Below are 16,503 nucleotides of genomic sequence, written 5' to 3' on the forward strand. Positions count from 1 at the left end.
AGAAACCTCAAAGCTACTTCGTAAACGTTCTTGACAGACTGGAGAAGCAATAATTTAGAAAGGATTTCAGGCTGCTTATATATCCAGAACCAAAAAGTCAAGGATTTGGCGGATCAGAGCCTTGCTATAATCAGACGAGCATCTTCTCTCCAAGAGGGCAGCCCTGTGCTTTTCGCAGGGAACAATGTTCACCTGGGGTTCCTAACCGAGACTGCTTTTCCCCGCTCCCCAATAATTGTATTTAAGGTTGACACTTGGCAAGGTCAAGAGTTTCTGTCAGAAGCCAAAAGGGTAGTCAGTTGATAGTGAACATTCAGATTGGACTCCTGGAATCTCTTTTTCTGCTGAGGATAGCAAGAAGAACAGTAGCTGGATTGCATTGCAGTGATATTTTTACACTTTTTTTTTTAGTAAATTGAGTATCTTGTGTTCAGTATCTTGAGTATCTGAGAGCCAGTGTGGTATAGTGGTTAAGAGCAGTAGACTTGTAATCTGGGGAACCGGGTTCGCGTCTCCGCTCCTCCACATGCAGCTGCTGGGTGACCTTGGGCTAGTCACACTTCTCTGAAGTCTCTCAGCCCCACTCACCTCACAGAGTGTTTGTTGTGGGGGAGGAAGGGAAAGGAGAATGTTAGCCGCTTTGAGACTCCTTCGGGTAGTGATAAAGCGGGATATCAAATCAAAACTCCTCCTCCTCCTCCTCCTCCTCCTCCTCCTCCTCCTCCTTCTTCTTCTTCTTCAGAATTTTATACCGTTAAGGGAAAAGTGGGGTACTGTATAAATATTAAATCTGCATAATAGGCTAGCAATGCACCCAAGTGGTATGCTGTTTCTAAAACAAGAGGACTGTTTTGGCTCAGAGGTAAACACATACAAGATGGAAGGGATCGCATACTAAGGCTAGGGGAAGTGTAAAAGGAAGCCATTTGCAACCGAATACAAAACCAAAAGGAAATAGCTGTGGCAAACTCTGCTGGGGGTGGGGAATCCCATAGTGATAACAGGAGAGGAAGGAGCTGTTCTGAGACTGGTTCGTCGGCAGCTGCCTATGGATATGAAAGTACGGCATGGCATGGGATTCTCCCATCTCTTTTATTGTCATTTGCACAGACTGCCACAGAAACTCCACACAGGGTGGGGGAAACCCAATGGGATGTCCCTGTGTTGCTCTCCCTAATATTGTAAAAAGGGATTCAAAGGCTTTCTTTGGCTTCCCTCAAGAAAAAGCTCTGCTGTTTATTTTAGGAGAAAAACCACAACTGAGGCGCAGAGTTTTTCACCACAGTCCGCCATCTTAGCAGCAATGAGTGTTCGCCTTTCCACACCGTTCTTGGGAGGCGTGTGTGTGTTTGGCTGATAAATAAACCAGATAGAGTCCAGTGGAGAAATCCTGGGAAATTTTTGCTTAAAAGATGAGAATACAACTTGAGCAGAATGAAACAAAGAGGTTTTCTTCTTCTTCTTTTTTGACAGACCTTGTTCAGAGCAGTTAGATTCAAGTACAATACACTTCAAGAAAACTCCCTCACAGCTGGACAGCCTATCAGAGCATGTTCTGCCTCTCTAAGGATCATGCCACTTTCCCTGGCTGCTAGGCAACGCCTCCACCTGCCTTCCTCTTGGCTGGTTGACTTACGGACAACAAAATTAACCCTTAAGTTAGGCAGCGAACGATCTTTGCTGTTGCCCTTCCAACATCACACTCGTGGCTCAGGAACAATGGGATCATTCAGGGACTCCTGAGGCCAGGGCCAGCCCAAAACATTTCGGTGCCTGAGGCAGAGCTGCTGATAATACCCCTGCCACAAACTCACACCACCGTGAATGTGCGGAGCCTCCAAGGCCAACCAAGTTATTTTGCCACCCGAGGCAGAAAATTCCACAAGCCTGTCTCTTTCTCCCCGCTTGGTAGTAAAAAAAAGAAAATAATAATAGCTGAAACTCCTGCCTTTTCATGACAGAGAAGAACAGCTGCCAAAAATGGCTGCCCCACTAAGGCAGAGATGCAGCAGAATTACCTGCTGCAGAGGGAACTGCCTGTTGCGTCACACTGCTATGGGCCCAGCTGGTCCACCCATGAGGCAAGGTGAGGCAATTGCCTTGGGCAGCAGATCCAGCTTCCAATATCAGGGGTCAGCAAACTTTTTAATAATAATAATATTGTAATAATTTATTATTTATACCCCGCCCATCTGGCCGGGTTCCCCCAGCCACTCTGGGCGGCTTCCAACAAAATATTAAAATACAGAAATCCATCAAACATTAAAAGCTTCTCTAAACAGGGCTGCCTTGAGATGCCTTCTAAAGGTCTAGTAGTTGTTTCTCTCTTTGACCTCTGGTGGGAGGGCGTTCCACAGGGTGGGTGCCACTACCGAGAAGGCCCTCTGCCTGGTTCCCTGTAACTTGGCTTCTCGTAGTGAGGGAACCGCCAGAAGGCCCTCGGCGCTGGACCTCAGTGTCTGGGCAGAACGATGGGGGAGGAGACGCTCCTTCAAGTATACTGGACTGAGGCCATTTAGGGCTTTAAAGGTCAGCACTAACACTTTGAATTGTGCTCGGAAACGTACTGGGAGCCAATGTAGGTCTTTCAGGACCGGTGTTATGTGGTCTCGGCGGCCGCTCCCAGTCACCAGTCTAGCTGCCGCATTCTGGGTTAGTTGTAGTTTCCGGGTCACCTTCAAAGGTAGCCCCACGTAGAGCGCATTGCAGTAATCCAAGCGAGAGATAACTAGATAACTTTTTCAGCAGGGGCCGGTCCACTGTCCTTCAGACCTTGTGGGAGGGGGCCGGATTATAATTTTTTGGGGGGGGGGAATATGAATGAGTTCTTATGCCTCACAAATATGCCAGAGATGCATTTTAAATAAAAACCACACATTCTACTCATGTAAAAACACGCTGATTCCCGGACCATCCGCGGGCTGGATTTAGAAGGCGATTGGGCCGGATCCGGCCCCCGGGTCTTAGTTTTCACCAGCTGCTGCTGATGTGGCAACTCTGACGGCTGTGATGCACCCCTTCGAGGCCGGATCTGCCACCTTCTCAGCAGCAATAGGGACACCCCATTCCATAAAGATAATTTTACTATTTATACCCTACACATCTTTACTGGGTTGCGCCAGCCACTCTGGGCAGCTTCCAACATATATATAAAACATAAGAAAACATTAAACATTAAAAAGAAGCTTCCCTATACAGGATTGCCTTCAGGTGTCTCGGGGGGGTCAGATAACTCCATACCCTCCGACATTTCTCCAATGAAAACAGGGACGTCCTAAGGAAATGCGGGACATTCCGGGATCAAATCAGAAACTGAGACAGCTTCTCTAAACCAGGGATGTCCCTGGGAAATAGGGACACTCGGAGGGTCTGTTCTTCGCTGGTGGTGGTGGGGGCACCATTTTGTGGTTTGCCACAGGCCCAAAATGTATTGGGCCAGCCTGCCTATGGGGCGGGAAAGGGAACAGGCACGATAGGTGAGACTCAGCTGTCTTGTCTCTTCTATTACAAGAGAGATTTCGAGCATCTCGTATCCATGTTATATAGTGACAACCCTAATTCAATCACCTTCTAGCTATTTATCTTTGGAGCAGTAGACTGTGTATGCCTTGCAAAGCTTTTTCTTCACAGCTGTGAAAAACAGGGGGGGAATTACGAGGTCACCCTTCCAGCAACACCTACTGCCCCCATTTCATCTTGAGGGCAGAACAGAAATCTTAGAAACAAAAGAATTCAAAAAGGTCTACATTAAGAGAACATTTCCCTACCATCACCACCAACAAGCAAAAGAAAAGGAAGTGATCACAGATGAGATCATTGCTTCCGGTACAGGCAGACAGATGGAGAGAAATCCCAGTCTGTTTCCACTTTTTGTCTTTGGGGCATTTTTGGAATTTCCTCCAGGAAGTAAAAGGTTGCGACCTACAAAACCTCTTTCGGTTAGGCAGCGCAGTTTCCCACCGTAAATGTTACAGAGAAACGGCACAGTGCCTAAGAAGGTGAGGATTATCTTTGCAACCCAACTGCATCCTGTGCGTCTCAGTAAAATTCCAAGGCATTACCTAGAGAGAGGGAAGTGGAGGGGGCAGGAAGAGAGGAAACGCCAACATATGGAGGGATACAGGACCAAGCGATCGAAGTCCAAAGCTCCAAATCACTGCACAACACATCTGTAACAGTTTTACATCTGCTACAAAACCTGTTTCGCATTGACATCATCTTGAGATGCACAAAATTAAAAGTTTGCAGAAACGTTTTGTAGAAAGAAAGAAAGAAAGAAAGAAAGAAAGAAAGAAAGAAAGAAAGAAAGAAAGAAAGAAAGAAAGAAATTTGGCTCTCAGAAACTGTTCAAGTTATCCAATTAATCAGGACTACTTGATATTGCTTGGGACATTAATCATTTGCAATCGGGAAAACGATTTTTAATATAATTGTGGTGTGTATGATTAATGAGGCATCTGCAATTAAAGGGACAGTGCCGTCCTATAGGTCAACTTTGAAGCAAACCCTAATGAAAGATTGCAGTCCAATTTTATGAGAGAAGCAAAAGGAAATTGGAAACATTGTTGTAACATTTAACATTATTGTGCAATATATTATTAGCATTATGATATATTCTGTATATGTATTTTTAATTAAAAAAATTAAAACGAGATATAGAATATTAGTGCTCTCTGCATGAAAACATCAGGTGGGGGAATATTCTGATCAAGGTGTCAATCCTGCACACCACAGGTCGGAAGAAAAGTCTGTTTGCCACCACTCCTAGCACAGGCAATTAACATAAGTGTCTGTCGTTGTTGTCTGGTTGTCTGCACCCTTCTTCCCTTGGCTTAGCACAAAAACAGGGCTGGGGGGGGGAGGAATCAGGGAGGAGATCATACCTAACCTCTAGCTTCCTTGCATATTCTTACCTCAGAGCGTAGATATATATCAATGCAGCAGAACCATGTGCTAGCTTTCCCAAGAGTGAACCATTCAGATGGCTGGCAAGGGCTGCTCTTTTGATTTCGTTCATTAGAAGCTTTCAGTGCTAAGGTATCCACGAGATATCCTTCTATCCTGTTTAATGAAGTAAAAGGTCCACATGGCTAGTGAACAAAAATATACAGGCCACCGAGGTGTTATGGTAGGGAAACGGGGACCAAAGGTTTTCCTTCGGTATGTCAGGACTGAAGAGTCACTGGGATACTGAAGATTCAATTCCAAAAGGGTGTGTGTGTGTGTGTGTGTGTGTGTGATTTTAGTAGTCCTTTTTTTGTACCTCCCAATTACTAGAATTGGAAGTGTTCACGAGAAACAGTGGGGCGTCCTTTGAAATGGGTTGCTTTCTACCCTTCATTACCTCAGACCCGCTAATGAGCAGCTCTTCGACTTGTGCATTTTTTTCTCGTCTTGCCTTCTGCAAGCGTGGTTGAACAAACGTTGACATTGCGAACAGGTTGCAGCTCGGAAATCGCCCTTCTCCTTCTGTGCGCAATGAGGCTGTCCCTGCAACTCCCACCCTGTTCTTACCCAAAATCTGCCACTCAGCTTATTTCTCCAGGCCAAACGGAAGCCGTTGCTTCATCCGATGGGACGTTGGCCTGTGGCACTCGCTCTTGCTGCAGGGGCAAGGGAAACATGCAAATCACGAGGTTGCAGTAGGACAGCCTTATCAAAGGAGAAGGGTAGCTGGTCCTCTCTCCTACAATAGGGCAAGGGCATTTGTGCCCACCGATGCTGGTGTCTTTAAAGGTGAGTTTTCCCAAAGCATGTGTGAAGCAGCTAACTGCTGAACTTGCCTCCTGCTCTCCATCCACCAGTCATCCCCACCCAGGTTTTTAATATCTTCAGTGTGAAAGTCTGTAGAGAGCCTGCTTCTTGTGCTTTAATTTGAACCACAAACACTTCCCTCCTGCTTGAGGCCAGGACATGTTGAATGACCTAGGTCTGCCACTGTCGCATTTAGGTTGATCTTAATTGCTGCAAATGTACTGCTGGGAAAAGGGAGTTTAATTACTCCAGTTGCTACCTGCCCTGGTTTGAATGCTGCCTTGTTGAACCGCTGACCAGAATTTGCTGCTCTTGACAGGTCTTTTTGCATCTACGTGTTCTGTTTTACCACACAAATGTTGACCTGCCTCTTCTGGGCATAGAAATAATGTGAGTTGTAAATTGTCCAAAAGTCGGTGGTAAGAATAGATACAGATAAAAATGCGGCAGAAGGAATGTTCATGGCAGAACTTGTACAAAACCCCCAGTTTATTAATATTTAGAGGTCAACGAAGCTATGTGCAAATTGTACAACCAAAGTCAGAAACATGTTAAATACTATTTTTGTTTTTACAAAAAGAATTGCACTAGGAATACTAGAAGGCCAACAGTCTTATTAAAAAAAACCATTTATATATTCAACCAATATTTGTACATTAATTACCAATTACCACAGTATTGCTCTCGGACACCAACCTTCAACCGCTGGGTCTGGGCCCACACCTATGAACACCCCACTGCCAATTTCTTTTCAATGTTTAGATTTGGAATTTTCGGCACACAAAACATGAGCTCTGTAACTCAGCTATGGCCCCTCCTCCCCAAAGGAGGAAGAGAGTCACGGTGACTTTTTAACAGCTACGTTACAAAAGTAATTTCAGGTGGCCTGACTTTTTGCATCTGCACAACCTGCTGAAATTTCCTTTCCTACACAGCTTAAATACAGCAACTCTTCTATCCTCCTTTGCATCCAGTCACTCCTTTTGGAGAAGATGAGGGCAGGGGGGAAAGATTGAGAGAGGTACCAAATAATTTAAACCAGGGACTCAGCTACATTCGTAAAGATAAAGCACTTTATGCGTGTTATAACACTGCGACACCAGGTGGCGCTGTGGAGTCCCGTTTTTCGCCAAAGGGATTTCCCACTATGAAGTTTACAACGGGTTTAACTGAATTGCTTCTTTGATGTGTCTAGAACCAGCCCAGGTCCCATGAGATTTAAGGCGAGTCCCAAACTGATAAAAATGGAAGACTATTACTCTTGGCACAGGACAGCTACTATCCTGGTTAGCTTCTCTACACATTGTACACATTAAGCCCATTTAACTCGGGTCAAATATATATTTATACATATATATATATTTACACACACACACACACACACACACACAGCCCAGCAATTGATGCTGTGGCATATTACATTCAATTAACACAACAAATACTTTCTGTGGACATCGGCAAACTTATAAACACCTTTTTAAATTGCAAATGTTCTGGGATCTAAAAGAATCTGGAGTGGAATGCAGACCATTGGCTTCGTCCAAACTTTATCCAGCTTTCAAGGCTTCAGATGCCTCCTAGAGTCCTCGCTCAACCTAAACTATGATAGGATTATTCTGAGAATAAGTGAGACAATAGTTTGTACGGCCCCTCATGCGCCGAGGTGCTATCGAAATTGCTAACAATAAATGAACCTTGTTATTGAGTGGCACATTTATCAAATCAATTTAATGCCAAGGTTCAAACGGGGCTCCTTCCGTTCCAAACATCCCCAGCCTAACTCAAGCGTAGTCCCATTCAATTCAGGGGAACTCAATGGCAGCATGCAGTGGGAGGCAGTGCTCTCCAAACTATCCATTGAAGCCCTCCATGTCCCAGTTCCCACCAACTTTTAATTGAAAGTCAAGTGGCGCTTTGGCCAATCTTGAAGCAAAACACTCAAATTCTCTTTAGATTTGCCCAGAAGAGAATCGACAGGCAGACTGGCTCCCCTTGCTGCTCAGTAAGGCGGGGAGGGCTGTTACTCAAAAGAAGAAGGAAAAACCCAGTAAACTCTTTATTTTATAGGTTCACATTTTTCTTGAGAGGGAAATAGTATTTTCCACCCCCACCCACTCTCATTCAACAGGTGTCGTTTTACCAAGGTTTCAGTCTTCGGAGTTATATAGGGCACAACCCTAAGTGTCCTCATTGCAAACCCAAACGACACACAACCAACTTCCAGGGAGGAAATGTTTTCAAGTCACACAATCTGTCCCCGCGTCTCCCCTCGCAAGTGCCACACTCGAAAGGATAGCCTTCGAGCCTATCCTTTCCCTTCGAGCCTATCCTTGGCGGGAGACAAGTGATCAGAACCATTCCACGCGGCGGCCTCCGGCGGGCCCATGCCTCCTCCATTTGAGAGCTCCTACGATGACGAGGTGACATTACCCGAAGACACAATAGTTTCTGGAGTTTCGCCCTCGTCTTTCTGCGGGTGGGAGGAGTTGTCGGACCTGCTTCGGCTGAACTCGATCCCCCCAATGATGGGCCTCTTGAATTTGGTCCCAGAATCTGCGGTGGGACATTTGCAGCATGACATAATCTTGACAAAAGCCCTCCGCATCTCCTTGTTCGTTAGCGTGTAGATGATCGGGTTTGTAGCTGAGTTGAGAACAGCCAGTACTAAGAAATATTCGGCCTTGAGGAGAATTGGGCAAGACCGGACTTTGCACCGCACGTCCAGTAAGAGGAGGATGAACAAAGGGGACCAGCAGATAATGAACACACTTAAAACAATGATCACTGTCTTGAGCAGAGCTAGAGACTTCTCGGAGCTCCTGGTGGCTTTGGCCATGTTCTTCCGGAAAGTCAGCCGGCGGCTCCTCGTCCTTACCATGATGTAGATCCTGCAGTAAAGAACCACGATAGACAACAAGAGGCCCGTGAACACCGTGGTGCAGAAGAGGATATAATGCTTGTGGTAGAGGGGCAACACGGTGGAACAGCTTTGTAGATGTTGGATGCAGTTCCAGCCCATAATAGGGAGACCTCCTAATATCACAGAGATGACCCAGCAGGCACTGATCAACAGGAAAGAACGGGAACTGTTGGTGCTGTTGTGAAGCTTCATCTTCAACATTGTAATGTATCTCTCAATGGCGATGGCCAGGAGGCTGAACACAGAGGCGGACAACGCCACAAACATGCTCCCTTCCCTAAGAAACCACTGGGCAGGGGTGAGGGTGTAGGTCTTGTGTCCGGACAGTAAGAGGTTGGCGACATAAGCCACCCCAGCCAGCAAGTCAGAGAGTGCCAAGTTTCCAATGAAATAGTACATAGGCCTGTGGAACTTCTTTGTTTTCCAGATGGTCAGAAGGACAAAGATGTTCTCCAGGATGATGAAGCAACAGATGATGATGAAGACCGCGGAACTTGCTTTGATCCCGGTGTCTGCCTTTTCATTTAGCTTCCCCGTGAAGTTGTAATGTTCTATGATGATCTCATAGTTGAGATAGTCGCTGACTCCACTGAAGGCCTTCACGTGGGGGTCCTTGGTGGAGTCCATGGTGCCAGCCTGAGTTGCAGTTCTCCAGACGGCCACAAAGAGGCGATGTAGAGCAGGTAGTTCAGCAGCTGCCCCCAGCTTCAAGGTCCAAATGTCTGCGGCTTCCAACGTCTAGCTCCTTCTGGGTAACCTCAGTAACCACAGTCCTTAAAAGCAGGAGACACAGGCAAAAAGAAGTTAATTTAGGAGAAGTGATTTTTTGTTGTTGTTACCTTTACCTTTATGCTATTGTTGCAAGTCCAAAGTGAACATTCTGAAAACCCAAACATGAAATCCTGCAAGTTTGCTGCAAGTTTGCCCACTGGCAAGTAAAATGATGTACCTAATGGGGTATATTATTCAGATTTTATTGGTTAACTAAACCTTATCCAGCATCAGCTGAAGTGCTAACAGCTTTTATGAAACTGTTAACACCTATATCAGGACATAACACCTAGCCGAATATAGCACTTCAACTGATGGTCGATTAGGTTTATTTAACCAATAAATAACACCTCAGTAGCACAGGGGAAGGCAATGGGTAAAACAGGCCACATTGACATCCTCTGCTCTCAGAACTTTTGACACATGTTCATACATTCATGCTTATAGCCATGAGGTCGAGAGAAACTCTATCTCATTTCACATAAAAGCTGCCCAGATTTCCACTCCGAAAGCCAAGTCATACTGTTTGTAATCAGATCACAGCAGCAAAGTTAAAACTTCTGTCCTTTTTTTAAGAAAAAGGCTCACTCTCTGTTGTTGTTTAGTCGTTTAGTCGTGTCCGACTCTTCGTGACCCCATGGACCATAGCACGCCAGGCACTCCTGTCTTGCACTGCCTCCCGCAGTTTGGTCAAACTCATGTTCGTAGCTTCGAGAACACTGTCCAACCATCTCGTCCTCTGTCGTCCCCTTCTCCTAGTGCCCTCCATCTTTCCCAACATCAGGGTCTACATGACCCAAATCTAAAACTGCTGGCTTGTCTCATAGAACATGGGGGGTAATGCATAAAACAAATTTGACTTTTGGAAGGATTAAACGGAAAGGAACCGGATAATTTATCCACTGCACACGCCTACCCAGAGGTAAGCAAGGAGGTGTGTTTAGGATTGCAGTGGAACCCATCCTAAATTAGCTTTGTAAGAGAGGTTTAAAGGAAGGTGTAATTCAGGGGTGAGGATCCTGCTCCCCTCCAGAAGAAATTGGATTCTCATCAGCCACTGGGGAAAGACTGAACTTGAGACGTGCGTATTGCATGCAGACGTCTCAAGTTCAATCCCCAGGTATGCTCCAGAAATACTCATCCAAAACTCTGGAGCTGCTGGTCAGTGTAGACCAGTGTTTCCCAGATGTGGGTTTCCAGCTGTTTGGGGACTACGATTCCCACCATCTCTGGCCACTGGTTCTGCTAGCTAGGGATGATGGGAGTTGTAGTCCAAAAGCAGCTGGAGACCCAAGTTTGGGAAACACTGGTGTGAACAATATTGGGATAGGTGGACCTGTGACTCAGCTTCCCAGGTTCCAGCCCCAGTCTGCATGGCCCAAAGTCAAGGCTGATGGGAGTTGTAGTCAAGCAACATCTGGACGGCCACCGCTTCCGCATCCCTGGCATAACTTGCAAAAAATAATGGGGAAGTTGCCCTCTGTCACGAACAACAACTGAAGAAAGTGTGGTGTCAGCAAAAATAAAAATCAGCAAAGCTAACAGAAAGTGAGGAAATAAAATGCAAGTCTCCCGGGACTTTCTATTTGGGAGTTGGGAAGAGGTAACAAAATGGCCTTTGGCTACTGCCCTGCATGCAGTCTGGAGATTTCTGTCCCATGGATTCTAGGAACCCAACTCGTATCTGTGCAAGATTTGCAATCTACAATTAAGTTAGCTGGAGGGGGGAAATAAGTGTAAAAGGAGATATGGAATTGAGGGTTAACAGAGCACAGAAGGCACCCACAACATTGTGACCACACTATTCATTGTGGTCAATTAACTTGACAGAGGAAGTAAAGCTAGAACCTTCACTAAGGCTGCAATCCTGAACACACTGGTAAATCCCAGTGAAATTATTATTATTATTATTATTATTATTATTATTATTATTATTAATTGAATTTATATACCACCCTATACCCGGAGGCCTCAGGGCGGTTCACAGAACAAAATCAAAATATGAAACCACAAAATATATAATCAAAATATGCTTAGGAATGCACTACCCTTTACAAGCTTTTCAGGAAAGGGAAAAGTGAAGCTCACTCTATTCATTTGATACCCTTCATTCAAGGCTGAATAATACTGACTTTTCAAAGAGTGAGTATCATAACAAAGTCCAAATCACACAAGACCTTTCCCATTGAGTTACAAGACATACCAGTTTAAGTTACACACACACACACACACACACACACACACACACACACACACACACACACATACACAATCATCAATTTCAAATGGCATGTACCTTAAGCCTAGAATCAATGGCTGCATCGGCACGGCGTCATTTAAACGTGACGTACCGAAGTTTCAAAAGTACGAATCTGAGTCAGGCTTGGAACCCACCTCCAGACCCAGAAATCATGCAGTCCTCTACCAGATTGCTATCCCTAGAAACACACCACATTCAGGAATTTAAGATAATTGGGCTCTTACATAAGCCCTGTGAACGCATGAAAGAGAGGGAGGGGATCTGTACTTTCTGCATCTTCTTCAAACCTCCACGCATTCTTCTAAACAGGACCTAAGTTCCCACAAGTTGCACATGCAGTCCAGTAATGATGCCTCCTCCAGAGTTCCTAATCGCGCCACGCGCACCGATGCGCATACAGCTAGTACACGTATACACTTTGCCCAGGATGGGTAAGTTGTGAGAGGCAACAGCAAGCAGAGTGGAGCCGTCCCTGCTTCCCACACGTACGACAGGCACAGGGATGCCCTACGACAGAAAGAGCTCTGAAGATTCTCAGGTCCCATGGACTCAAACAGGACCAATCCTTTTTCAGAGCTGATGAGCCCATATGATTGAAGCCGATGGCTGAAGGGGCCCTGGCGGACTTTGGACAAGAGCTGCCAATCGACAAAAGGGTTTCGAGCAAGTAAGATGCTCCCACATACGATGAAGAGGAAAATAAACTGAGGGCATCAGACGAAACGAACAGGGTGAAAATTGCTTACTGTCCCCAGACAGGGCAGGGTTTTAAACTCTGTAGCTTGGATCCTCCAGCAAATTTATGTCCTGTTCCTTTGACGTCCGTTCTCAAGTTTGCCTCCCTGCAGTTCCCCCTGGGAGGGGGGGTGGAAGAGGACACCCTCTTTTAAAAGAAACTAATAGTTGTTCTAGTACCTCGGTTGCACTAAACCATCCACTAACCACTTTCTTGTTGGAGTCTACCATTTCTAACTCGATACCAAGTACGTCAGACAAGTGTTCTAATCTAACCACGGAGCTCCCTTGGGAAAGGTTTCCACAGAAAGCAGCAGGATCTTTGGCTCCTGAAAATCACTCATTTTTTGCACATTTTTTTTTTAAAAAAACATTGCACAGATATACTTGGGGAAATCTCCATCTTATGAACATTTCCCATTCTCGAGGCCAGCATATCAACTTCTACACCAGTGTTTTTCAACCACTGTTCCGCGGCACACTAGTGTGCCGCGAGATGTTGCCTGGTGTGCCGTGGGAGAATTACTTTATATATAGTCAATATAGGCACAGAGTTAAATTTTTTAACGTTTTCTAATGGTGGTGTGCCTCGTGATTTTTTTTCATGAAACAAGTGTGCCTTTGCCCAAAAAAGGTTGAAAAACACTGTTCTACACCATCAACAAACTCAGCGATGCACCCATACCTCTAAATAACAGGATATGGTTTATGCACTGCCCATATCTCTAGTACATCTTATTCATTCATTCCGATCTTCTCCTGTGCCTCGCTTCATAATGCTTCATAACATCCCAGGCATCGCCTTCTCAGTGGAGTCTGCACTGCCGGCAGTGAAAGCGCATGCCATCGCAGCCCTCGGAAGTTAGCTCCCGCAACTGAAGTTAGCTTGTCGCCAAACAAATGCAAGTTCGTTCTCAGTTGCCTGCAGTACCAGCCACTGACTGGCATGTGGCAAGGAGCCTTCGGGAATCAAAGACCAGGACCTGCAGGACAGTTTGCATGCTCAACTGCTAGGCACTAAGTATGGAGGAAGCTGAGAGAGGAGGGCACCAACTACACACAGCACATCACAATATCCGTGGGGGAGTTTGCTGCTCCAGATTAGCACAGTCTATTCTGAACTTTCTTTCCCCATCCATTCAGGGGGCAGGCTGAGGTTTTGAGATCCCAGCAAATAGATCCAGGGCACAGCCCCCTCCCCAAGCCCCACAATACCCATATAATTGGGTAGGCAAATGCCAAGCAGAGCTAAAGGTGGCAAGTCTCTCCTTCCATGGAGGTTTTGAAGCAGAGGTTGGATGGTCATCTGTCATGGATGCTTGAGTCGAGATGCCTGCGTTGCATGCAGGGGGTTGGACTAGATGGCCCGCGGTGTCCCTTCCAACTCTACCATTCTATGATCCTGAGCAATTGCGCATGCTTTCCTAGAGCCTCACTGAACACAATGGGGTTCGCTTGCAAGTAAGCCTGCATAGGGTTGCATTTTTAAAAAAACCACAGGCAATTCCACAGAACGACCCCCCCCCCCGCGCAATGCCAGTCCATTCCCCCACATTAACGGAGATGCAAAGCTGGGAGTCCCGTCGAATGCACGCTGGAGAGTTCACTGACGCGAGCACTTGCAAACGCGTGTCGTTCTTACATTCACACGTGGTAGAGCACCCAGCCAAACCGGACCTCGCCGAGACCCAGCACCCACAGCCAGCCAGTCCCCTTCTCCCAAATCTTACCTCGCTCGGGCAGGACGCGGGTCTCTCCGGAGGCGGCTGCGCTTCGCATGGCGCGCGTCCCGCCGGCCGCCTCCTTTGCAGAAGAAGAAAAGCTCATGGAAAAACGTCTCCCTTTTTTCCTCTTTTTCTTTTTTGCAAAGTGGCGTCCACCCCTTCGCGGTTTCCTATTATTGTCGCGCTTCCCCGCCCTCCCCCTTCCTTACGCGGCTCTCCCGCGTTAACTCTTGGCGAGCCTGGAGGGGACGGCGCGCAGACAACGCGGAGGCGCAGCGCTCGCTCTTCGCCTGCCAAGTCCTGGGCAAAACTGGCCGGCGGCTCTTGGGCGGCGGCTCTTAAACGGAGGGCGGCTGCGGAAGGGTTAACACCTGTTTCCTTCCTTCCTGCTCGCCCCCACCTCCCCCCAAAAAAGTTCGTGTCTGGCGGGGACTGCGCGCGCGCGGAGCGAGAGAGGCGGATTTCACACGAGAGCGAAGTCTTCCGCGGACCACGCGGCTGCCTATGACCCCTGCCGCCTCAGGGTTGCCATCGTCTGGTTGCAAACTGCTCCTGGACTTTTAACGGCCTCCGGATTTGCAAGACGTCGGGAGTTGATTAAGGCTCATCTTGAAAAGCTTTTTTCCCCCACTTCCCTGGAGGCTACACTGCTTCACCAGACCAAGAGTAGGATTTTCGTCCCTGGCCAGTTGGGAAAACTCTTAGGTGGATCTGCACGTGTTTCATAGAATCCTTGAATTGTAGAGTCGGAGGGGGACACGAGGGTCATCTAGTCAAACCCCCTGCACAGCAAGGCATGAATCTTTTTTTTTTTGCCCAATGTGGGGCTTGAACCCACACTTGCCACAAAATAATTGATATGGGGGGCGGGGATTATAATAGTCACAGTTCAGTTATAAGCCGAGTAGATAACAGTGCTGGAGCAGTTCTTTAAAGTGCTTTCCGGTTGTTGTAAGTCATTGAATCGCAGAATTGTAAAGCTAGAAGGGTTCCAAGTGTCATCTAGTCCAACCTGCAACGCAAGAATTTCAGCTAAATCATACGTGACAAATGGTCATCTGACCTCTGCTTTAAAACCTCCAAGGAAGGAGAGTCCTTCACTTCTTGTGGCAGTCTGTTCCACTGTCGAACAGTCTGTCACTCTTGAGTTACGTGTTTTAAAAAAGCAACCGATAAGCTTAATAAACAAGGTGAATCTCTCTGTGTCACATTCACACCATACATTTAAAATACTTGTATTCTCCCAAAGAATCATGGGGCTTTTAGTTTATTCCTCCCAAAGCTAGGATTCCCTACAGTTTCCATGATTCTTTGGGGGAAGTAATGTGCTTTAAATGGATGGTGTGAATGAGACTGCCTCCCCAGCACAGTGGAACAGCTTGGAAAGGCAGAATGAAATCAGCTCACCTGCCTGAATTTGATAAATCCCAGTATTTCTTCAAAATCCAACGATCCCTTGAGTTTCTTGAGGACTAGAAACCTTGGTACCACACTATTTTCATCACCATACAATTGGATTATCTTCAGATCCCTACATCTTCACTTATCTCCTCCTTACCTTCAGCCTCTTCTTCATCAGACTCCTTCTCACTTATTCTGGCAGAACCAAATTCCTCCTTCCCTGCTTGGTCTTTGGCCTGATCCGACATCTCCAGGAAGTCCTTTAGGAAGGTGACGTGGCCTTTTGTTTCTGACGCTGCTTTGATCTTGGAGATGATCTCATAAATTTTAAGGCATCTCCCACTTCCTTCAAATTCCTCTCTCTAGTCTCTCAGCATCTGGACAGTCTTCTTATAGATCACTCCCCAACAACCTGATTACTTCTTGATCTGTTTTCTGGGAGGTCAGAAGATGTTGCTTCGAGCAAATGTTATCCCAAACACTCTGGTGCCTTTTCCTCTTGCTTATCGCAAAAAAAGCCCCCAAAATATTTGAGAAGCAAGTTTGTTGGGCAAGAGCTTCATATTAACTTTCATTGCACAACCTGTCTTTGCCAGTATGCAATTGAATCCCATCCGAAAATAGCAGCGGTCTGGACAGGCCCTTAATATCCTTCCTTTTTGTGCAAGGTCTTGTGGAGACTAGACTCTCAAATTCTGTGGAAGTGCAAGTTGTGCTGTCTTCAGGGCAACTCTTCAGCTGATTGGAACCACTGATAAAGGAGAGCAGAGGTGGATTGAAAAGTTGGCACAACCACATCCAGTGAAAGGAAAGGATTCATACATGCATTTGTCACTCGATGGCACACACGAACCAACTCCACTGAAACATGTTGGTGTATTCCCATTGGTGATTGGGAAGTTCTGAATGCGGCATTGGAGCTAGGACTGGTCAAAGTT

General features: G+C 46.3%; 1 protein-coding gene across 5 annotated transcripts; it reads right to left on the reverse strand.

Annotated features, from left to right (window-relative positions):
* Positions 1–6,225: 6,225 nt before the first annotated feature.
* Positions 6,226–16,262, reverse strand: S1PR1 (sphingosine-1-phosphate receptor 1). Of its 5 annotated transcripts, XM_035123380.3 has the most exons (3): positions 15,723–16,262; positions 14,171–15,176; positions 6,226–9,447 (listed from the first exon to the last, which is right to left on the reverse strand). In XM_035123380.3, exon 3 carries the CDS (start codon positions 9,299–9,301, stop codon positions 8,162–8,164), a length of 1,140 nt encoding a protein of 379 aa, XP_034979271.1. In that variant the 5' UTR covers positions 9,302–9,447; positions 14,171–15,176; positions 15,723–16,262; the 3' UTR covers positions 6,226–8,161. The 5 variants fall into 5 exon arrangements, 4 of the variants coding, with proteins under 4 accessions (XP_034979271.1, XP_034979273.1, XP_060132675.1 ...); XM_035123382.3 differs by lacking the exon at positions 14,171–15,176 and having other exon boundaries at positions 15,723–16,053; XM_060276692.2 differs by lacking the exon at positions 14,171–15,176 and having other exon boundaries at positions 15,572–15,807.
* Positions 16,263–16,503: the final 241 nt, after the last annotated feature.

Source organism: Zootoca vivipara, chromosome 7, assembly GCF_965207765.1.
Source record: "Zootoca vivipara chromosome 7, rZooViv2.hap1.1, whole genome shotgun sequence".
NCBI lineage: Eukaryota > Metazoa > Chordata > Lepidosauria > Squamata > Lacertidae > Zootoca > Zootoca vivipara.